Source organism: Rhinoderma darwinii, chromosome 1 (assembly GCF_050947455.1).
Source record: "Rhinoderma darwinii isolate aRhiDar2 chromosome 1, aRhiDar2.hap1, whole genome shotgun sequence".
Classification (NCBI taxonomy): Eukaryota; Metazoa; Chordata; class Amphibia; order Anura; family Rhinodermatidae; genus Rhinoderma; species Rhinoderma darwinii.
In genome coordinates, this window is record NC_134687.1 from 590,400,110 (window position 1) to 590,423,653 (window position 23,544).

The window sequence follows — 23,544 nt, forward strand, 5'->3', positions numbered from 1 at the left end:
TGAGCTGCGATGAGACATGAGCTTCTCCTTACACAGCGTGCGGCAGTGTGTGTATCTAGACTCCTCCTCCCGTCTCCTCCAATCCAGTGCCTCAGAGCACAAGAAGGGAGGGGGGAGTACACACGCTGCTGCACCTGTCGCTGTGTAAAAATCTATTTTATCTAAGCGGTCACTCTAAGTGTGGCGAGGGGGGCCCGTGGGCCCCTCAGGCTTAGGGGCCCGGTCGCAACTGCGACCGCTGCGACCCCTATAGCTACGCCACTGGCCAGAAGTCTAGCAAGCAAAATGAGGGAGCTGGAGGCCTTGGTACTGGAAGAAAATATAGATATAGTTGGTGTTGCTGAAACATGGCTGAACTCTTCACATGACTGGGCTGTAAATCTACAGGGTTTCACACTGTTTTAGAAAGACAGGGCGAATAGGAAAGCTGGTGCTGTATGTCTGTATGTGAGAAGAGATATGAAGGTGAGTGTGAATGAGACATTAGAGGGTGAAGATTGTGAGGAGGTTGAAACCTTGTGGGTGGAATTACAAAGGGAGGTAAACACTGAAAAAATTACTTTTGGTGTAATCTATAGACCCCCCAATATAACTGAGGAGATGGAAGGTCAGCTATATAAACAGATGGAGCAGGCTGCACAGGCGGGTACTGTAGTGATAATGGGAGATTTTAATTACTGGGATATTAATTGGTGTCATGGTTCGGCTTCAACTGCAAAGGGGAGACAATTCCTCAACCTGTTGCAGGAAAATTTTATGGAACAGTTTGTGGAAGACCCGACTAGAGGTGAAGCTCTGTTGGATCTGGTCATTTCTAATAATGCAGAGCTTGTTGGGAACGTCAATGTTCGTGAAAACCTCGGTAACAGTGATCATAATATACAGGGTAGGCCATTTATATGGATACACCTAAATAAAATGGGAATGGTTGGTGATATTAACTTCCTGTTTGTGGCACATTAGTATATGGGAGGGGGGAAACTTTTCAAGCTGGGTGTTGACCATGGCGGCCATTTTGAAGTCGGCCATTTTGTATCCAACTTTAGTTTTTTCAATGAGAAGAGGGTCATGTGACACATCAAACTTATCGAGAATTTCACAAGAAAAACAATGGTGTGCTTGGTTTTAACGTTACTTTATTCTTTCATGAGTTATTTACAAGTTTCTGACCACTTATAAAATGTGTTCAAAGTGCTGCCCATTGTGTTGGATTGTCAATGCAACCCTCTTCTCCCACTCTTCACACACTGATAGCAACACCGCAGAAGAAATGCTAGCACAGGCTTCCAGTATCCGTAGTTTCAGTTGCTGCACATCTCGTATCTTCACAGCATAGACAATTGCCTTCAGATGACCCCAAAGATAAACGTCTAAGGGGGTCAGATTGGGAGGCATTTCATGTGTCACATGACCCTCTTCCCATTGAAAAAACTAAAGTTGGATACAAATTGGCCGACTTCAAAATGGCCGCCATGGTCAACACCCAGCTTGAAAAGTTTCCCCCCTCCCATATACTAATGTGCCACAAACAGGAAGTTAATATCACCAACCATTCCCATTTTATTTAGGTGTATCCATATAAATGGCCCACCCTGTAGTTATATTTTACATACACTGTAAAGAACAAACACAGGTTGGGAGGGCAAAAACACGATGAATTTATGGAATAGTCTACCGCAGGAGCTGGTCGCAGCAGGGACAGTAGATGGCTTTAATAAAGGCTTAGATAATTTCCTAGAACAAATAAGTATTAGCTCCTATGTGTAGAAATTTTTTACTTCCCCTTTCCCATCCCTTGGTTGAACTTGATGGACATGTGTCTTTTTTCAACCGTACTAACTATGTAACTATGTAACGGTCTCCCCCTGCCCTCCAGCCATTGATTGACAGCTTTCTTCCTACATACATACTATTGGAATTAAGTGCTACATAAATAGCGTAAAAAACCATAGCGAGCTATGCAAAAATAGAGTAAATAGAGTTTGTAATGTTGGCATTTGTAATGTTGCCATTTGATACATCTGTGGATGCAAAGATTAGAGAAAACAAATGTCAATAAAGAGTGGACATTCATTTAACACAACATACACAAAGCAAAAGTCAACAATAATGTCACTAAATATAATTCAAATAAGTAAATATAATCTGCCACAAATAATATATATATCACCAACACTATATTATGTTATGAAATGTTTATGTTATTAAATGAAACTGTCCTGGATGACAAAAAAATATTACTAATTTTGATATTTTCTATGGGGCCACCTATCCTCTCTGTACACCAATGATGTGAAGACGTAACATGTAGCTGTAATGCTTTGAATTAATCTATAAGGCCGAGAGCTTTCATGGATGCCCGTCCCTGGCTAGCATGGTCAGAACTTGGATAACGTCCCAAAGACAGTGTAGCAGGTAGCACAGCATAGCAGGGACAGACTTCAGTAACTACCAAAGAAAGTAGGGCAAAAATATTGATATGCACATGCAAATATATATCAAAACGATAGCAAAATGACACCAAAAAGAAAAACAAGTTAAAAGCATTGTATGCAAAGGTACAGACAAAACCTGGCATCCTCATGGGCAGCCTGGCGATATGCATGGGGCTGGTCTTTGTTGTATTTTAGTGTGTGCCCCCCTGCCGGGCCTAAACTAACTGTTTGATTGTCATGATGTTTTCAGTATGTGCCTTATTGGATTGTATGTCACATTTTTGATGGACCTATCACATTTTAGGAATTGTTATATGCATTGAAGTGGGATCCTTATTGGGACTTCTCATGTAATCCGGCATGTCTGATCTACTTTGGGGTTTATGCACACTTTACAGTGTATCTTATTGTGGATCACTGTCTGTACCTTTGCATACGTTTGTAACTTGTTTAGCCTTTTAGTGTCAATAAAATTTTGCTATCTGTAATGTCGGGGTAGGGAGACAGACAAGTGAGCCCTAATTTACCCGCCACTCAGTCCCTGCCTACTTGCACGGCCCGTCCTAGGCGACGGCGTACAACTGGGCAACGGTCCCTACGCTCAATATGTGCAAGACAGACAAACAGACAGGGGTACACAGAAGCTAAGGGAAATGGGGCAGTTGCCCACGGCAACACAATGAGCAACAAGAGTAGTGAACGAGCCGAGTCAAACCAGGAGTGTACGAGGTACCAAACGCAGAGCAGGAGCATAGTCAGTAAAACCAGGGTCGATATGAAGCAGAGGTCAGTAGTATTAGTAGGAACAGCAGAGCCAGCAAACAAGAGAGAATGAAGGTATACATAGACCGAGGGCGGGAGCTAGAACCGTCTGGCCAGGCTGTGATAGGTACTCCCACTCCTCAGCTTACCAGCCTGAGTGGTAGCAGATCGAGTCACTCTATCAGACCTAGGAGCAGCTGCAGACTAATTAACCACGGTCATCGACACAGAAGCTGTGTCTGGCAGATCCTTTTCAGTACCCCCCGCCTTTTATAAGGGGCCACTGGACCCTTCCTAGGTGGACCTGGCTTATTGGGGAACCGAAGATGGAACCTCTTGAGCAATACCCCAGCATGAACATCCCGGTCGGGTACCCAAGTCCTCTCCTCAGGCCTGTATCCTCTCCAATGGACCAGGTACTGGAGGGAGCCTTGGAACATCCTGCTGTCCACAATCCTAGCCACCTCGAATTCTACCCCTTCAGGGGTGAGAACAGGGACCGGAGGTTTCCTCGAGGTAACCAAGGACGGGGAGCAGCGTTTAATGAGGGAGGCATGAAAAACGTAGTGTATTTGAAAAGATGGGGGTAACTCCAGTCGGAAGGAGACAGGGTTAAGGACCTCAATGACCTTGTACGGCCCTATATACCGGGGAGCACATTTTTTGGACGGAACCTTAAGGCGCAAATTTTTTGAAGAGAGCCACACCAGATCCCAGACCACAAACAAGGGGTTAGCAGAACGTCTTCTATCTGCCTGAGTCTTTTGTATGCTCTGGGACGCTTCTAGGTTCTTCTGAACCTAGGCCCAGTCTGTGCACAGTTCCCGATGAACGACATCTACCTCGGGATTGTTGGAACCATCAGGAGAAACGGAGGAGAACCGTGGATTAAACCCAAAATTACAGAAAAAGGGGAGACCCCTGATGAGTTACTGACCCGGTTATTAAGGGAAAATTCGGCTAGGGGAATGAAGGAGACCCAATCATATTGACAGTCAGAGATAAAACACCTTAAATATTGTTCTAGAGACTGATTAGTCCTCTCAGTTTGGCCATTAGTTTCAGGATGGAAGGCCGAGGAGAAGGACAGATCAATCTCCAACTTTTTACAGAAAGCTCTCCAAAACAATGAAACAAATTGTACCCCTCTGTCAGAAACAATATTGACAGGAATCCCATGGAGACGCAGGATGTTTTTGACAAACAAGGTAGCTAACGGCATTGGGTAGTTTCTTGAGGGGCACAAAGTGGCACATCTTACTGAAGCGGTCTACTACCACCCACACCACCGACTTGCCTTGAGATGTAGGCAGATCGGTGATAAAATCCATGGAGATATGGGTCCAAGGTCTCTGGGGAATGGGCAAAGAACATAGTAAGCCCGCTGGTCGGGGCCTGGGAGTCTTGCACCTAGCACAAATTTCACAAGCGGCGACGTAGGCCTTAACGTCTTTAGGCAACCCAGGCCACCAATAGTTTCTAGCAATGAGGTGTTTAGTACACAGGATACCTGGATGGCCAGATAGTGCAGAGTCATGATTTTCCCTGAGTACCCTTAGCCGGAATTGCAGGGGAACAAACAGCTTGTTCTCAGGAAGGTTCCCGGGAACTGAACCTTGATCAGCCGCAATTTCGGAAACTAAGTCAGAATCAACAGAGGATATTATTATACCTGGGGGCAAAACACAAGCAGGATCTTCCTCCGAAGGAGGGCTGGCCATGAAGCTAAGCGACAGTGCCTCAGCTTTAATATTTTAGACCCAGCCCTATAGATGACAAAGTTGAATCTAGTAAAAAATAACGCCCATCGAGCTTGTCTCTGGTTTAGCCTCCGGGCAGATTCTAGGAAAACCAGATTCTTGTGGTCGGTAAGGGCCGTTACCTGGTGCCTAGTAAAGTTGAATCTAGTAAAAAATAGCGCCCATCGAGCTTGTCTCGGGTTTAGCCTCCGGGCAGATTCTAGGAAAACCAGATTCTTGTGGTCGGTAAGGGCCGTTACCTGGCGCCTAGTCCCCTCCAAGAAGTGTCGCCACTTTTCAAATGCCCATTTAATGGCTAAGAGTTTGCGGTTGCCCACGTCATAGTTACTCTCAGTGGGCGAGAACTTCCTGGAGAAGTAGGCACAGGGACGGAGATGGGCGAGGGACCTGGTACCCTGGGACAAGACAGCACCCACTCCCACCTCGGAGGCGTCAACCTCCATGATGAATGACTCCATTTGGTTAGGCTGAATCAGCACTGGGGCAGAGATAAAGCACTTCTTAAGGATCTCAAAAGCCTGGACCGGCTCCGGAGGCCAGTGGAGGTGATCAGCACCTTTGCGAGTAAGATCCGTAAGAGGCTTAGCGATGACCGAGAAGTTAGCAATAAATCTCCTGTAATAGTTAGCAAACCCCAGGAAGCACTGTAACGCCTTCAGGGAGGCAGGTTGGACCCATTCCGCCACAGCCTGAACCTTGGCCGTGTCCATGCGGAATTCATTAGGAGTGAGGATTTGACCCCAAAATGGTATCTCCTGCACCCCAAACACACATTTTTCTGATTTAGCAAAGAGTTTGTTTTCCCGAAGGGCCTGGAGCACCTTCCTGACATGCTCAATGTGGGAGGACCAGTCCTTGGAAAACACAAGTATGTCATCAAGGTACACTACAAGAAATACCCTCAGGTAGTCTCATAAAATCTAATTTATGAAATTCTGGAAGACCGCGGGAGCATTACACAACCCAAAGGGCATGACGAGGTATTCGAAATGACCTTCGGGCGTGTTAAACGCAGTCTTTCACTCATCCCCTTCTCTGACTCGGATAAGGTTATAAGCCCCCCTAAGATCAAACTTAGAGAACCATTGGGCCCCCTGAACCTGATTGAAGAGATCAGGAATCAAAGGAAGGGGATACTGGTTCCTTACAGTGACGTTAATCAAGTTTCGGTAATCGATGCACGGCCTAAGACCACCATCCTTCTTCCCTACGAAGAAGAAGCCAGCACCTACCGGAGAAGTAGAGGAGCGAATGTAACCCTTGGCCAGGCTTTCCTGGATATATTCTCTCATGGCCTCACGTTCGGGACAAGAGAGATTAAATATCCTACCCTTAGGGAGCTTAGCTCCTGGTACCAAATCGATTCTCTATGAGGAGGTAACACTTCGGAGGCCTTTTTAGAAAAAACATCAGCGAAATCCTGAATAAACTCAGGTAGAGTGTTCACCTCCTCAGGGAGAGAAATAAAATTAACAGAAAAACAGGATGTCATGTATTCATTACCCCATTTAGTAAGATCCCCAGTATTCCAGTTAAACGTGGGATTATGCATCTGCAACCGGGAAGGCCTAAAATCAAATCGGACGATAATCCCTGCATCACCAGTACAGAGCACTGCTCCAAATGAATGGAGCCAACAATGAGTTCAAAAACAGGAGTATGCTGCGTAAAATAACCATTGACAAGTGGAGTGGAGTCGATACCCACTACCGGGACAGATTTAGGCAAATCAATCAATGGCACAGCTAGAGACATAGCAAATTCCACAGGCATAATATTAGCAGAAGACCCTGAATCCACGAAGGCACTGCCGGTGGCAAACCTACCACCAAAAGAGACCTGAAAGGGAAGCAAGATCTTATTAGGTTTTATATTTACGGGAAATAACTGCCCAAGCAACCTCCTAGATGGTCACTTAGGCGCGGAAGTTTTCCAGCTGCTTATTCTTACGCCTAGGACAGTTGTTCACTTGATGCTTGTCATCCCCACAGTAGAAACAGAGACCATTCTTCCTGCGGAGCTCTCTACGTTGTTGGGGAGACACGGAGGCCCCGAGTTGCATTGGTTCATCCGAGTTTTCCGTGGAAGAACGAAGCAACAGCCATCATGGGGGAGCCAGAGGAGAAGGCACAAAAACTTTCAAGTCGTCATTCCCTGAGACGTCGGTCAAGACGTACCGCTAAAGCCATAACCTGATCTAGAGAGTCAGAAGAGGGATAGCTAACTAATAGGTCTTTCAGGGCAATCGACAGACCCAATCTAAACTGGCACCTCAAGGCAGGGTCATTCCACCGAGAAGCTACACACCCCTTCCTAATATCAGAACAGTACTCCTCAACGGGTCTCTTACCCTGACGTAAGGTCACCAACTGACTCTTGGCAAAGGCAAGTCTTGTCAGTCTCGTCATAGATGAGCCCGAGAGCAGAAAAAAAAAGTCAACAGAGGAAAGTTCAGGGGCGTCAGGAGCCAAGGAGAAGGCCCATTCTTGAGGGCCGTCCTGGAGCCGGGACATAATTATACCCACTCGCTGGCTCTCAGAACCTGAGGAGTGGGGCCTTAGACGGAAATAGAACTCTCCCGAAAGGAGAAAAAAGTCTTCCGGTCCCCTGAGAACCGGTCAGGCAACTTGAGGTGAGGTTCAAGAGGTGAGGTGGAGGGCACTACCTGATTAGCATCACGCTGGTCGCACCTCTGAGCAAGGGCTTGATTCTGTAGGGAGAGACCCTGCATTTGCTGAGCCAGGGTCTCAAGGGGGTCCATAGTAGTTTAGGAACCAGGGTAGAAAAGGTATATGGGTGTAAAGGATCTGCCAGGCACAGCTTCGGGGTTAACGCCCATAGGTAATCAGTCGGCACCTGAGTCTATGTCTCTGAGACTGACTCCAGCTTCCACCACTCAGGCTGGCAGGCTTAGGAGTGGGAGAGCCTATCGCAGCCTGGCCAGACTCAGCTAGCTCCCGCCCTCTGTCTATTTATACCTGCCTTTCCTGTTCCTCCTTGCTTGTGATTCTTCTCGTGTGGTTTCCTGGCCCAGCTACAGCTCCTGACTATTTGATCCTGCTCCATACTGACCCTGGCTTACTGACTACGCTCCTGCTCTGCGTTTGGTACCTCGTGCACTCCTAGTTTTACTCGGCTCGTTCACATCTCTTGTTGCTCACGGTGTTGCCGTGGGCAACTGCCGCATTTCCCTTAGCTTTGCGTACCCTTGTCTGTTTGTCTCGTGCACTTACTGAGCGTAGGGACCGCCGCCCAGTTGTACCCCGTCGCCTAGGGCGGGTCGTTGCAAGTAGGCAGGGACAGAGTGGCGGGTAGATTAGGGCTCACTTGTCCGTTTCCCTACCCCTATCATTACATAATCACAAGCCCATTACCTAGTTTACCCTGGTCCCTGTCTCTACTATGGACCCCCTTGAGACCCTGGCCCAGCAAATGCAGGGTCTCTCCCTACAGGTCCAGGCCCTGGCTTAGAGGGTCAACCAGCCTGACACTACCATGGTAGTGCCCCTCACCTCACCCCTTGAACACCACCTCAAGTTGCCTGACCGGTTCTCAGGTGACCAGAGGACTTTTCTCTTCTTTCGGGAGAGTTGTAGGCTTTACTTTTGCTTAAAGCCTCACTCCTCAGGTTCTGAGAGCCAGCGGGTGGGTATAATTATGTCCCGGCTCCAGTAAGGGCCCCAAGAGTGGGCCTTCTCCTTTGCTCCTGACGCCCCTGAACTTTCCTCCGTTGATCGTTTCTTTTCTGCTCTCGGACTCATTTATGACGAGACTGACAGGACTGCCTTTGCCGAGAGTCAGCTGGTGACCTTACGTCAGGGTAAGAGACCTGTTGAGGAGTATTGTTCTGACTTTAGGAAGTGGTGCGTAGCTTCTCGGTGGAATGACCCTGCCTTAAGGTGCCAGTTTAGGTTGGGTCTGTCGAACGCCCTGAAAGACCTGCTAGTTAGCTATCCCTCTTCTGACTCCCTAGACCAGGTTATGGCTTTAGCGGTACGACTTGACCGACGTCTCAGGGAACGACAACTTGAACGTTTTTGTGTTTTCCCCTCTGACTCCCCCATGATGCCTCCCGAGGTCCCGTTGCTTCGCTCTTCCACGGAAAACTCGGATGTACCTATGCAACTCGGGGCCTCCGTGTCCCCCCGACAACGTAGAGAGTTCCGCAGGAAGAATGGTCTCTGCTTCTATTGTGGGGATGACAAGCATCAAGTGAACACCTGTCCTAGGCATAAGAATAAGCAGCCGGAAAACTTCCGCGCCTAGGTGATCATCGGGGAGGTCACTTGGGCGCACAGGTATTTCCCGTAAATATGAAACGTAATAAAATCTTGCTTCCCTTTCAGGTCCCTTTTGGTGGTAGGTCTGCTACCGGCAGTGCCTTCGTGGATTGAGGGTCTTCTACTTATATCATGTCTGTGGAATTTGCTATGTCTCTAGCTATGCCTTTGATTGATTTGCCTAAACCTGTTCCGGTAGTGGGTATCGACTCCACTCCTCTTGCTAATGGTTATTTTACACAGCATACCCTTGTTTTTGAACACCTTGTTGGCTCCATGCATTTGGAGCAGTGCTCTGTACTGTTGATGCAGGGATTATCGTCCGATTTGGTTTTAGGCCTTCCCTGGTTGCAGTTGCATAATCCCACGTTTGACTGGAATACTGGGGAGCTTACCAAATGGGGTAATGAATGTGTGACGTCATGTTTTGCTGTTAATTCTATTTCTCCCCCTGAGGTGGTGAACACGCTACATGAGTTTGTGCAGGACTTCGCTGATGTTTTCTCTAAGGAGGCCTCCGAAGTGTTACCTCCTCATAGAGAATACGATTGCGCTATCGAATTGGTACCAAGAGCTAAGCTCCCTAAGGGTAGGATATTTAATCTTTCTTGTCCCGAACGTGAAGCCATGAGAGAGTATATCCAGGAATGCCTGGCCAAGGGTTACATTCGCCCCTCTACTTCTCCGGTAGGTGCTGGCTTCTTCTTCGTAGGGAAGAAGGATGGTGGTCTTAGGCCATGCATTGACTACCGTAACTTGAATAAGGTCACTGTAAGGAACCAGTATTCCCTTCCTTTGATTCCTGATCTCTTTAATCAGGTTCAGGGGACCCAATGGTTCTCTAAGTTTGATCTACGGGGGGCGTATAACCTTATCCGCATCAAAGAGGGGGATGAGTGGAAGACTGCGTTTAACACGCCCGAAGGTCATTTCGAATACCTCGTCATGCCCTTTGGGTTGTGTAATGCTCCTGCGGTCTTCCAGAATTTCATAAATGAAATTTTAAGGGATTACCTGGGGGTTTTTCTTGTAGTGTACCTTGATGACATACTGGTGTTTTCCAAGGACCTGTCCTCCCACATTTAGCGTGTCAGGAAGGTGCTCCAGGTCCTTCGGGAAAACAAACTGTTTGCGAAAACCGAAAAATGTGTGTTTGGGGTACAGGAGATACCATTTTTGGGTCAAATCCTCACTCCTCATGAATTCCGCATGGACCCCGCCAAGGTCCAGGCTGTGGCGGAATGGGTCCAACCTGGCTCCCTGAAGGCGTTATAGTGTTTCTTGGGGTTCGCTAAATATTACAGGAGATTTATTGCTAACTTCTCGGTCATCGCTAAGCCTCTTACGGACCTCACTCGCAAAGGTGCTGATCTCCTCCACTGGCCTCCTGAGGCTGTCCAGGCTTTTGAGGTCCTTAAGAAGTGCTTTATCTCGGCCCTGGTGCTGGTTCAGACCAACCAAATGGAGCCATTTATCGTGGAAGTTGACGCATCCGAGGTGGGAGTGGGGGCTGTCTTGTCCCAGGGTACCAGGTCCCTCACCCATCTCCGTCCCTGTGCCTACTTCTCCAGGAAGTTTTCGCCCACTGAGAGTAACTATGATATTGGCAACCGCGAACTCTTAGCCATTAAATGGGCATTTGAAGAGTGGCGCCACTTCCTGGAGGGGGCTAGGCACCAGGTAACGGTCCTTACCGACCACAAGAATCTGGTTTTCCTAGAATCTGCCCGGAGGCTAAACCCCAGACAAGCTCGATGGGCGCTATTTTTTACCAGATTCAACTTTTTGGTTACCTATAGGGCTGGGTCTAAAAATATTAAGGCCGATGCACTGTCGCGTAGCTTCATGGCCAGCCCCCCTTCGGAGGAAGATCCTGCTTGTATTCTGCCTCCTGGTATAATCATTTCTACTATTGATTCTGATTTAGTCTCAGAAATTGCGGCTGATCAAGGTTCAGCTCCCGGGAACCTTCCTGAGGACAAGCTGTTTGTTCCCCTGCAATTCCGGCTAAGGGTACTTAGGGAAAACCATGACTCCGCACTATCTGGTCATCCAGGCGTTCTGGGTACCAAACACCTCATTGCCAGAAACTATTGGTGTCCTGGGTTGCTCAAAGACGTTAAGGCCTACGTCGCCGCTTGTGAGGTTTGTGCTAGGTCCAAGACTCCCAGGTCCCGACCAGCGGGCTTACTACGTTCTTTGCCCATTCCCCAGAGACCTTGGACCCATATCTCCATGGATTTTATCACCGATTTGCCTCCATCTCAAGGCAAGTCGGTGGTGTGGGTTGTAGTAGACCGCTTCAGTAAGATGTGCCACTTTGTGCCCCTCAAGAAACTACCCAATGCCAAGACGTTAGCTACCTTGTTTGTCAAACACATCCTGCGTCTCCATGGGGTCCCTGTCAATATTGTTTCAGACAGAGGGGTACAATTTGTTTCATTGTTTTGGAAAGCCTTCTGTAAACAGTTGGAGATTGATCTGTCCTTCTCCTCTGCCTTCCATCCTGAAACTAATGGCCAAACCGATCGGACTAATCAATCTCTAGAACAATATTTAAGGTGTTTTATCTCTGACTGTCAATATGATTGGGTCTCATTCATTCCCCTCGCCGAATTTTCCCTCAATAACCGGGTCAGTAACTCGTCAGGGGTCTCCCCTTTTTCTGTAATTTTGGGTTTAATCCACGGTTCTCCTCCATTTCACCTGGTAGTTCCAACAATCCCAAGGTAGAGGTCGTTCATCGGGAACTGTGCACAGTCTGGGCCCAGGTTCAGAAGAACCTAGAGGCGTCCCAGAGCGTACAAAAACTCAGGCTGATAGAAGACGTTCTGCTAACCCCTTGTTTATGGTCGGGGATCTGGTGTGGTTATCGTCTTGGAACTTGCGCCTTAAGGTCCCTTCCAAGAAATTTGCTCCCCGGTTTATTGGGCCGTATAAGGTCATTGAAGTCCTCAATCCTGTCTCCTTCCGACTGGAGTTGCCCCCATCTTTTCGAATACACGACGTGTTTCATGCCTCCCTCCTTAAACGCTGCTCCCCGTCCTTGGCTCCCTCGAGGAGACCTCCTGTTCCCGTTCTCACCTCTGAGGGGGTGGAATTCGAGGTGGCCAAGATTGTGGACAGCAAGATGGTCCAAGGCTCCCTCCAGTACCTGGTCCATTGGAGAGCAAACGGGCCTGAGGAGAGGACTTGGGTACCCGCCCGGGATGTTCACGCTGGGGTATTGGTCAGGAAGTTCCACCTTCGTTTCCCCAATAAACCAGGTCCACTTAGAAAGGGTCCGGTGGCCCCTCATAAAAGGGGGGGTACTGTAAAGGATCTGCCAGGCACAGCTTCGGGGTTAACGCCCATAGGTAATCAGTCGGCACCTGAGTCTATGTCTCTGAGACTGACTCCAGCTTCCACCACTCAGGCTGGCAGGCTTAGGAGTGGGAGAGCCTATCGCAGCCTGGCCAGACTCAGCTAGCTCCCGCCCTCTGTCTATTTATACCTGCCTTTCCTGTTCCTCCTTGCTTGTGATTCTTCTCGTGTGGTTTCCTGGCCCAGCTACAGCTCCTGACTATTTGATCCTGCTCCATACTGACCCTGGCTTACTTACTACTCTCCTGCTCTGCGTTTGGTACCTCGTGCACTCCTGGTTTGACTCGGCTCGTTCACCTCTCTTGTTGCTCACGGTGTTGCCGTGGGCAACTGCCTGATTTCCCTTAGCTTTGCGTACCCTTGTCTGTTTGTCTCGTGCACTTACTGAGCGTAGGGACCGCCGCCCAGTTGTACCCCGTCGCCTAGGGCGGGTCGTTGCAAGTAGGCAGGGACAGAGTGGCGGGTAGATTAGGGCTGACTTGTCCGTTTCCCTACCCCTATCATTACAATGGGCCTGTGATTACAGAATTTCGGGGTAGGGAGACAGACAGGTGAGACCTAATCTACCCGCCACTCAGTCCCTGCCTACTTGCACAGCCCGTCCTAGGCGACGGCGTACAACTGGGCGACGGTCCCTACGCTCAATATGTGCACGACAGACAAACAGACAAGGGTACACAGAAGCTAAGGGAAATGGGGCAGTTGCCCACGGCAACACCGTGAGCAACAAGAGTAGTGAACGAGCCAAGTCAAACCAGGAGTGTACGAGGTACCAAAGGCAGAGCAGGAGCGTAGTCAGTAAAGCCAGGGTCGATGTGAAGCAGAGGACAGTAGTATTAGCAGGAACAGCAGAGCCAGGAAGCAAGAGAGATTCACAGGCAAAGACAAGAAGCAAATGAAGGTATACATAGACCGAGGGCGGGAGCTAGAATCATCTGGCCAGGCTGTGATAGGTTCTCCCACTCCTCAGCTTACCAGCCTGAGTGGTAGCAGCTCAAGTCACTCTATCAGACCTAGGAGCAGATGCAGACTGATTAACCACGGGCATCGACACAGAAGCTGTGTCTGGCAGATCCTTTACACTATCATTTTGATATATCTTTGGATGGGCATATCTGTTTTTTGCCCTACTTTCTTTGGTAGTTACAGTCACTTTCTTAGGGCATGGACTATCACTCCTTATATAGTGTGCCTGCCCATTCCTGATTTTTTTGGGACAGACTTTAGTGGTACCATGCAGACTTGTTGGAGAAGGAGTTGTGCACAGCGCAGAAAAAGTTTGGAACAATGAATGGCTGGAAGTGTTAATGAGTTTTTGTGAAGGCTTACATCTGTTGCAGAGTCTAAGGAATAGCCCATTCTTCACCCTTACCCCCCGCAAGGAGGTTTGGACTTTGTCTGTTAAATTCTCAAGTTGCGGTCCCCGGGATATTGCCCAACAGATGGTTTGGCTGCAGATGGCGGGTGTGAACCATTTCGTATTTAAACAGATCCAGGTCGGTAACAGGTAGGCAACATCAGGTCCAGTAATCAGATTTAGGAGGCAAGGCCAGAGATTGGTACACGGATAAGTCAGATCAAGCGGTCAAAACAAAAGCCGGGTAAAACACAGGAAAATCACAGGAAACAATAGAAACAAACACCAGGGAACTCGCCATCAGGGATGATAGCTAAACACTGCAAAACTAGGGACCCTTTAAATTCCAGGAGGAATGACATCACATGCTGCTCCATATTCCTATCATGCGGCCTGAGCTGTGCAGCACAAGCAAAGAAGAACAATGGCGTTCCATCGTCGCCAATGCTTTAGAAAGCCCGACACGCTGCCCATCGTGCAGTGAGAATGCAGCAGCAACTGACACTACCATTGTTGGAGAATGCTTAACTTCTATCTATCTATCTATCTATCTATCTATCTATCTATCTATCTATCTATCTATCTATCTATCTATCTATCTATCTATCTACCTATCTACCTACCTATCTATCTATCTATCTATCTATCTATCTATCTATCTATCTATCTATCTATCTATAAGCTATGTATCTCATATCTATCTATCTTTCTATCACACTTCATCATGGTCATTATGAATTTGAAGAATCCCAAAAATTTATTTAGCAAGTTATAGCTTATTGCATTCTCTACATTTTATCCTTGTTCTTAGTAATAATGAATTTCTAGCCACCACTAATAGGGGTGAAGACGGCAACATGAATGTGAAAGGTGAATATTTGCAGTGTTCTCCACAAATCCCATCATGGTCCTTCTGATCATGTAGAGTGTTGTGTGATTAAAGGTAAACAAGCAGCAGACAGACTTCAAATGGAGGAGAGAAGAAGGCAGGAAGAAGAGGAGAGAAGAAGGAAAGAAGTACAAATGGCGAGGGAGAGACAGATTCAGGAGCAGATTGAGAAGGAGAATAAAGCTCTTGAAGAAAATCTTGAACAATCTTTTGAGAAGCAGCAAATGAGGAAAAACAAAGCAATTCAAGCTCAAGAACAATTTTACATCCAGCACCAAGAAGCGGAAGACTATGCACTCGGGGTTCAGATGAATGAGGTAACAATCTAATTTTTTCATATACTGTCAAATAAAAGCAGATTGAGGTAAAGTCATGAAAATCACCTTGGTACAATGCCCTTCTTCTAAATCCAGTAAGAAGAGGTGTACCATCTATTAGGCCAGGGGTGTAAATAAAGGGTTGTAGTCCCCATAGCAAAGATTTAAATAAGGCTCCTATCTGGTACAAGTTGATATTACCACACACCTAACCACATTAGATGTGATGATATGCCCCCAATCTTGTTTACACGATCCTCAGGTTCGTTCCCCACCCATGTTTTCTAACATTGTAGACCCTGTGGAAAGGAGATTTCTAGATAGGTTTTCACCAAACATTAAAATAAAGTATGCAGCCAACTAGGGCTGAGCACACTATCTCTAGGAGCCACATAGCAGCCACGTGTATGCCCTTGACTCTATGGATGACACCCCAGTAGGGGGTAGCAACTATGCAGATATACAGTCCACCTTTGCACTTGCCCTACCCCAATGAAGGGAGGGGCAGTTTTATTTTTCACCTCAGCATTTAGCAAGACCCTTGCCAGGGTGCACTTTGTTTCCAGTTACTTTTAACATCCATAGAAATCACTTGGTCCATTCATTTCACAAGGAACTACAAGGAAATACAACACTTGGTGGTTTCCCCTTCCCTATAGGATTGAAAAGGTGCTGTCTACTATCTGCAGTTTTACACTAGATGGTTTTTTTGTGACTGAGGATATTGTGGCCATTCACAGAGAGCCTGCAGGGGTGGGTACTACAGGCTGCTGGAGGAGAAGGAGTATGCCACTTCCCTCAAATAAGAATAATTACAAAGTATTTGTGTATTCACATTGTGAGGGATTAGCAGCAAGGGTATCCAGCTCCTATTCAAACCTATTTGTCTACATGACAACAGACAACAAACAATTCTGTGTAGTCTGACCCTGGATTCATATTGTTTTCCATCAGTCCCCTAATTATTACTAATATACATTTGGTAAGCAAATAGTAGGGGACAGATGGAAGGAATTATGAATAGAATCAAGCCAGGAATTGTTTGGTGTCTGTTACAAAAGATTGGTTGTGAAGGTGGACATAGCCTTTAACTCTTCTTAGCTGCTCAGTCAGAGCAGCAGTTCTAATCTGTGAGATATAATAGTTGAGTACTCACCCGACTTGTCCCAAATTCTAAATCCAATTCTTAGAAAACCTATAATAGAAAAGCATACACCTTTCCTCTATATCTAAATGCAATATTCTTTGGATCTTTAATATGAGAAAGTGTTCAGTGGGGAAAAATGTCTTCCCCTTATTAACCCCTCTCCCCCCAGTCACCATCTTACCACATGTCCTCCAATATGCAAGAAATAGAACATTGGAGAAAATACTTTAATGCTCCCTTAAATGCAGCGAAAACGTAACAAAAATTTAACATGTGAACATACTGTAAACCAAAATTGTATTAAAGAAAGTGCCCCCAAGGGTGAAAGTTTACTGCCCAGCACCACACAAATGAAACATACAATGCTATACTGGCAAGACTCAACCAGGCTAGGAGCAGCTCTGAATAACTCACATGCTTCTTCAAGGGGTACTGCCCAGAAATGTTAAATAGGAGTCTTGTCCATAGTCATGGTACTGCCTTTCTATAGCAGGTATATCACTAATTCTTATTGCATCATATGTGTTCTCTAAACACATATGATTTTAGGAGATTATATTGTTAGAAGGTAATTTTACAAATATTTTTTTTCATCTCTTACAAACTTTATACTGTAACACTCTTATAAAAGGTTGTACAGATCAATACTCTGACTACTTTATTGTGTTTCACAGGCTACAGAGGTAAAGGAAAATTTCCTAAAACTCTTGAGAGATTATAACATAGAAGAGAATGAAGAAATGCAGTCCAGAAGTTTAATGGAGAGACTGATTGTTTCCCGGTATAAACTGGCATCTGACTACGCAAATAAACAGAACTTACCCATCAAGGCCTTTGAAAATTTAGATGAGATTTTTGGTTTTGAGAGACTCTCATTAACAGAAAACTTTCATATTCTGAAAGCTATTGCAGATGTCACCATGAGTGATTCCCCAGCAGATAAGGAGCTGTTCTCTGACTTTATAGGGGCAAAGACATTTTTTCTCATTTGTGTTGCTAACAAGCTTTACAAAGACAGTAAGACTGCAGTGGGGGACATTTTATTGAACATCATTAAAAATTTTACAGATGCCTGTAAGGAAAATATAGCACTGATCTTAAACAATAAGATATGGAACCCAGATGAGGTTCTAAGATTTTATCTTACCGTCTCCAGAAATGGAACCTCTCTGACTGTAGTCGAGAAAATGCTACAACAAATTCAAACTTACCAGATAGATATCAAATCAACAATCACCGCTCTGGAGCAAAATGACCCTTTCCTGTATTTGAACGATACAATTCAGGATGAAAAAGACAAAGACGTGAAGGCAATCATGAAGGAAATGAGAGAACTTGGGCATTCAGAAAATATTCTTGATTTTCTTGAGGAGGTTTTGGAGAAACTTATGATGGAGCTTCCTAAACATGAGTTAAAAGATCTAGATGCGGAAATGAAAAAAGAAGTAATAGAACTGATCAAGGAATTTGACGTGACAAAACCTAATGTGGAAAAGATGATAAAAATATTGATAATATTAGCTGTAGCGGTAGAGGACACTACATGTGTCCCTTCTGTAGACCCAACAAAGAAAGCAAGTGGGTATTTTCCTAGAGCTACTCAGTTTGCCTCTATCTTGACTTTGCTGCTATTAGATACCCCTGACAGTAAAGGGTGTCTATTGGAAATTGCCACTGGTGAAGGAAAATCATGTATTGTGGCAGTGTTTGCGCTAATACAATCACTGAGAGGAAAAACAGTAGACATAGTTACCAGCAACCCAATTTTGGCTCGGCGTGACCAAGAAGAATGGAGTAAATTGTATGTAAAGTTTGATGTGACGTCCAGTGTCATCCCTCCACCACATTTGGATGAAATGGATTCACGAGATAGAGATAAGGCAATAACTAGTGCGTACACTGCATCGATTGTATATGGAACGGTGGAGAACTTTGCTGCAGACATCTTAAGACAAGAATTTGAAAAGAAAACAACTAGAGGTCAACGTAAGTTTGACATCGCTGTTGTAGATGAAGTGGATTATATGACTTTAGACAGTGGAGCACAAATAACTTTTCTGTCTCATGAAACCATTGGTATGAGACACTTAGACCAGCTACTGACTGCAATCTGGGCAAGAGTTTGCACGTGCCAGAGAATTGAAGAGGCAAAAACAGGTGACATAGTTTGGGCCACTGGAATACAGTACTTTCACAAACTAACAACAGATGCATTATTTGGGCAAAATACATCAGCGCACTTTAATGCCATACATGTTCTTACATGCGCCTTGCAGCTGGGTCTGATCAGCGACAAAGATCTACGGGAAGTCAAAGATTGTTCATCTTCTGAACTGAATCCTAACAATCTAGAAAATACTCAGTTGGAAAAGCTGTTAAGTAAATTCGGGCCACAAGAACAAAAAGTATTGCTGACAGTCTTTGGAAAAATAATGAAAAATATAATACAATTTAAGTTTTATGTACTCAAAGATGGGAAAGCTTCTTTCATTGGGGAAAGTTGTGAAGCTGAAACTTCCATCAGTCTCCTCCTTATGGAACAGGGAAAGGCTTGTTTGCTTATGGCTGAAAAAGAGCTTATAGACGTATCGGTGGAAGAAATATCTTCCATAGTAAGATATTCTGATACCTACAACCCCATTACCATGACAGAAAAAAGAGATGAGAATGTCATTCTATTGCCAAAACATTTGATGGTTTACATCAAGAATCGACTCCCTGTCTTTGTAGAGAATGCTCTACGGGCTATAGTGATGAAAAAAAGCAGACAATACACAATTGATAGCAGAGACAATATAAGTTCACCTGAACACCACTGTATAATTCCAATCGACTTTAAATCCACTGGTGTGTTAGAGAAAAACAAACGCTGGGGTGATGGCCTTCAGCAGTTCCTGGAGCTAAAACACCAATTAGCCTTATCTCCATTATCTAGTGTGACCAACTTCATGTCCAATTTTCATTTCTTTCAAAAATATATTTGTGGTTCTGGAATATATGGAGTATCAGGAACGCTAGGGGAAGAGATTGACTTCAACTTTTTGAAGAAACACTACAAAACATCCAGTTACCTTATGCCCACTCATCGTTTCACTAAAAAACTGGAGCTACCTGTTATCCAAGTGAAAGGAGGTCGGGAGTCTTGGCTCAAAGAAATATGCAGGTATGTAAAGGAAAGAATAGGTCCAACAATTTGGACTGGTGGGCAATCAGCTCTAGTTGTTTGTGAGGATGTAAAAACTGCAGATGAGCTTCAGCACAAGTTGTTGGAACTAAAGACAGTGTCAAACCCTGGCAAAATTACTTTGTACACCAGAAGTGATAAACACAACATAGAAATGGAAATCTTTGAACCAGGTGACGTAATTTTGGCCACCAACCTAGGGGGCAGAGGGACAGATTTTAAGGTTACGAAAGAAGTGAACCAAAGCGGAGGACTGAGCGTGATTCTTGCTCATTTTCCAACTAATAGAAGAGTTGAAAAACAAATATTTGGGCGCACGTCTCGGAAAGGGAATCCTGGTATGGTGCAGATGATATTAAATCAACAAGACTTAGCTCCCGCATACCATGGACAATCAATGGAAGAAATGAGGAGAATAAGAGCATTCTATGAAAGGAAACAAATTGAAGGCATGGAAAAGGAAGAGCTCGTAGAAGTTGACATCCGTCAGGAACTTTTCAGTATCTTCTGTAAATACTTAGAGGAGTTCCATTCAATGTACACGGAGGATGAAAGAGAGGCTTTCCAGAACATTCAAGATACATGTAAATTGGTAAAAATATTTGAAAACTGTAAAATGTTAGACTACCTGCCAGGCCTTAATGCCCTAAAAGAGACATGGGCCCTATGGCTCACGATGCATGATGATGATATCAATAACCAGAAAGACGTGGAAGCACTAAAAACAAATCTTGTGCAAGTTCTGGCAGAGAGAAAGGCGCACCTATCACTTTTAAAAACGGAAAATTTCTATGACTTCATTAAAGTAGCCATGGACCGCACATACTTGCATATTAATGACAAAAAACGTGACTTTGGAGCTTTAAAATTTTGGAGAGAAGTAGAACAGGTTGATTCTGTGTACAAAGCCATTTCTCTCTACAATCAAGCATTCATCATTATCAATTTGGAAGAAAAGGATTATAAAAAAAAGGCAATTGATTTACTGACTGAAGCAAAGAAGGCTATGGAAATTTATGTCTCGGAAACTAGCAACACCAATGTTTTTGGAAAGTTCACTCAAAAGACAAAATTTGAGCCTCACAACCCGGAGACAAATTTTATTATACAAATAAATACACGAATGAATTTACTTAACTCATGGAAGAACTACATTGAGAAGTCACTTGAGAAACTACATGATTTACAGTCTAAAAATAAAGATGCAATAACCAAGGAATCCAGCATCTTCTCACTAACCGAGCCTACAAACAGTGGAAAAGTAGAGACAGATGAGATGTCTATTTTCTATGAGTATGGGATGTCATTCGTGTTTGAAGTGGAAGAAAAGCCAAAATTTTGCATTGATGCCTTAATTTGTTTCCTGCTGGGTGCTTTGCAGCTGTTTGCTGGTATTTTGACATGTGTTTTATCTTTGGGAACGGCAAGTCAAATTGGACTGGGTCTTATAGGAGAAGGTATAAGTGACATGACAGAAGGAATAGAAGGAATGGTCAAAGGGAGTTTTGATTGGGCAGAATGGGCAGTTTCTAAGGCCTTGAGTATTGGAATATCACTCGTGACAGCCGGGGTCAGTTGTTTGATGAAGGTAGCTAAAGTGGCAGAAGACGTTGCAGAAATTGTTAAGGACATTATAGAGAACTGTCTTTCTGCAGCAAAGGACTTAATAACTTCAAATATTTCAATTAACAATGAAGAAACAGAAACCTCTTCTGCTACCACAAACTCTGTAATTACATCAATCCAAGGGTTGGCGTCCAATGCAGCCTCAAAGAACCTCATATTCCAGAGTGCTAGACTTACTGGAACTGAACTCAACAAGCACGGAATTTCCAACGCCTTGAAATATGAATCAAATCTTTTTACAGGGAAAACAATGAACCAACTCTTGGAAGATATATTTTTTAATATAACTACCAAACACTTGGAGACCAATGAGACACTCAAGGCATTTATTCTAAAAATAATTGTGATAAATTCTGTCCCGGAATCAACTTTAAAAGCTGAAAATCCTGAGAATTCTAAGATTAAGGATTCCATTAAGAAACGTCTAATAGAGAAACTAGTAAATTTGGCCAATTTGGATTTCACAGACATATTTGGTGAACATGAGATTTATCAAATGTACTTACAAAAACTGAAAGATGTTGCAGGCAACGTAGCCAAACTAATGGTAACCGAGGACATGGAAACCGATGCCCAACTTAAAGATTGCATTGAAAAGCATAGTGAAGAAATAGGAGACATTTTAGGAAATATCCCTGTAAATTCATTGATGGATGAGGTCATAGTTCCACAGGTTACTAGTCTTGATACTACTGAATACAAGCAGGATAGACGTAGCAGGTTCCCAGACGTGCTAAAAGTCACGACTGAGATACATAGCTTAATAACCAACCACATATCTGTACAACTTGCCAAGCAGTTGATGAACAACTTTCTACTTTTCCTGAGAAAAATATGGGAAGTTAACTATATCAAAACACCTACTAAGAAGTTAATGGAGACTGCAACAGTCTGGCTTCATAAGACACCAAAGATGTATTTTCACATAAGCCATAATGTGGCTCATAAAAGGAACCAAGAAGATCTAGAAAAGACCTCCCCTGAGGAGCCAAGCCAAGAGGAAATTTCTCTATATATGAAGGGATTGCTGGAAGGCAGCTACGATAACATAGAATTGGAGCTCAACATTCTCACCAAAAGTGACCTGATAGAAGGCCGAGGTATTAGATGGATCTTATATCGAACTGATGATAAGGATGTATCCACAGATTCATACCCAGGGAAAGACCCATCAACTGAATTTATAGAACTTCAAGTCAAGGAAAGGTAAAGTATTTTTCTCTGTTTTTCTCCCAGACTTGTGTCTCCAATTCATAAATGTATTATATTAAAGTGTAATCTGACTATTAACATTTTACAGATTGAATCTACATTTCATGCTGAGTAAATTTGAAAATATTTTTTCCTTACAGTGTATTGATCCTGAGTAAGATAAGGTCTTATTCTCCAGTCACATCCAAAGCTACATTCATATTTCTGCTGGTTGCCCTTGGAATTACACTCCCCTAGTTAGACATCTGACAACTGTCATTGTATGACTGTAATGTAACATAGTAATTCTCACAATATTTTGCAACCTTGGCAATTAAAGTTAGCAGAATTAAAACTTTGGACTTGAAAGGAAAAGATTGACTCCAAAATGTACTACAGCCTTATTTTATAATCTTTAAAGTGGTATTCCCAATTTAAACAATTAGGGCATAGTCACGGACTTTGAGGCCCTCACCGACCTTCAGAATGGGTGTCAGTGACGGGACACGCCTCTATCATATATTGATGGCATATCACATGTATATGGCGTAAATATTGTAAGCTGTGAATACTCTTTTAACGTCTTCCCGACATCCGACGTATATATATGGCGCTGTCGGGCAGTGCTTCCTGCAAAGCGCAGTACTATTAAGTCACGGTGATAGTGCGGGCTCAGGAGCTGAGCCCGCACTATCACCGCCGGGTGCCAGTTGTATGTTACAGCTGGCACCCTGATGTAATGGCCAGGACAGGAGCTAGCCTCCGATCCGGCCAATTAACCCCTCAGATGCTGCGTTCAATAGAGATCGCAGCATGTGAGGAGTTTTTAGCCACCGGCACCCCAGCAACGTGATCGCTGGGTTTCCGGTGGCTGCAATGGCAACCGGAGGCCTAATATTGGCATCCCGGTCTGCCAGCAACGGAAGCCTCCTATGCCCCGCTAAAAGGCTTTTGGTGCCATCAGAAAGATAGCGCCGGCTCTGCCGGCGTCATCAGCAGTGGGTGCCCGCTGTATGTTACAGTGGACACCCTGCTGTAACGGCAGGAGTGTGGCTGGCTCAGATCCCTGCCATTTACCCCTTAAATGCATCTTAGGGGATTGTAGCTAATCAGCAGCCCGGCCATGCGATTGCAAGGCTGCCGACTGCTACTATGGCAACAGGAGGCCTTACAATGGCCTCCTGTCTGTCATTACAGAAGCCGATTAGGCCCTTAACGGAGGCCTAATCAGAG

The 23,544-nt window shown here is 44.9% G+C and overlaps 1 protein-coding gene across 1 annotated transcript in view; it reads left to right on the forward strand.

Annotated features, from left to right (window-relative positions):
• LOC142662002 (uncharacterized) overlaps positions 1–23,544 on the forward strand; it is a 65,230-nt gene that overhangs the window by 34,732 nt on the left and 6,954 nt on the right. Inside the window, exons 4-5 of the mRNA XM_075839805.1 lie at positions 14,901–15,163; positions 16,985–22,326. Of these exons, the coding sequence (XP_075695920.1) occupies positions 14,901–15,163; positions 16,985–22,326 (5,605 nt within the window). The remainder of the gene's footprint in view (positions 1–14,900; positions 15,164–16,984; positions 22,327–23,544) is intronic.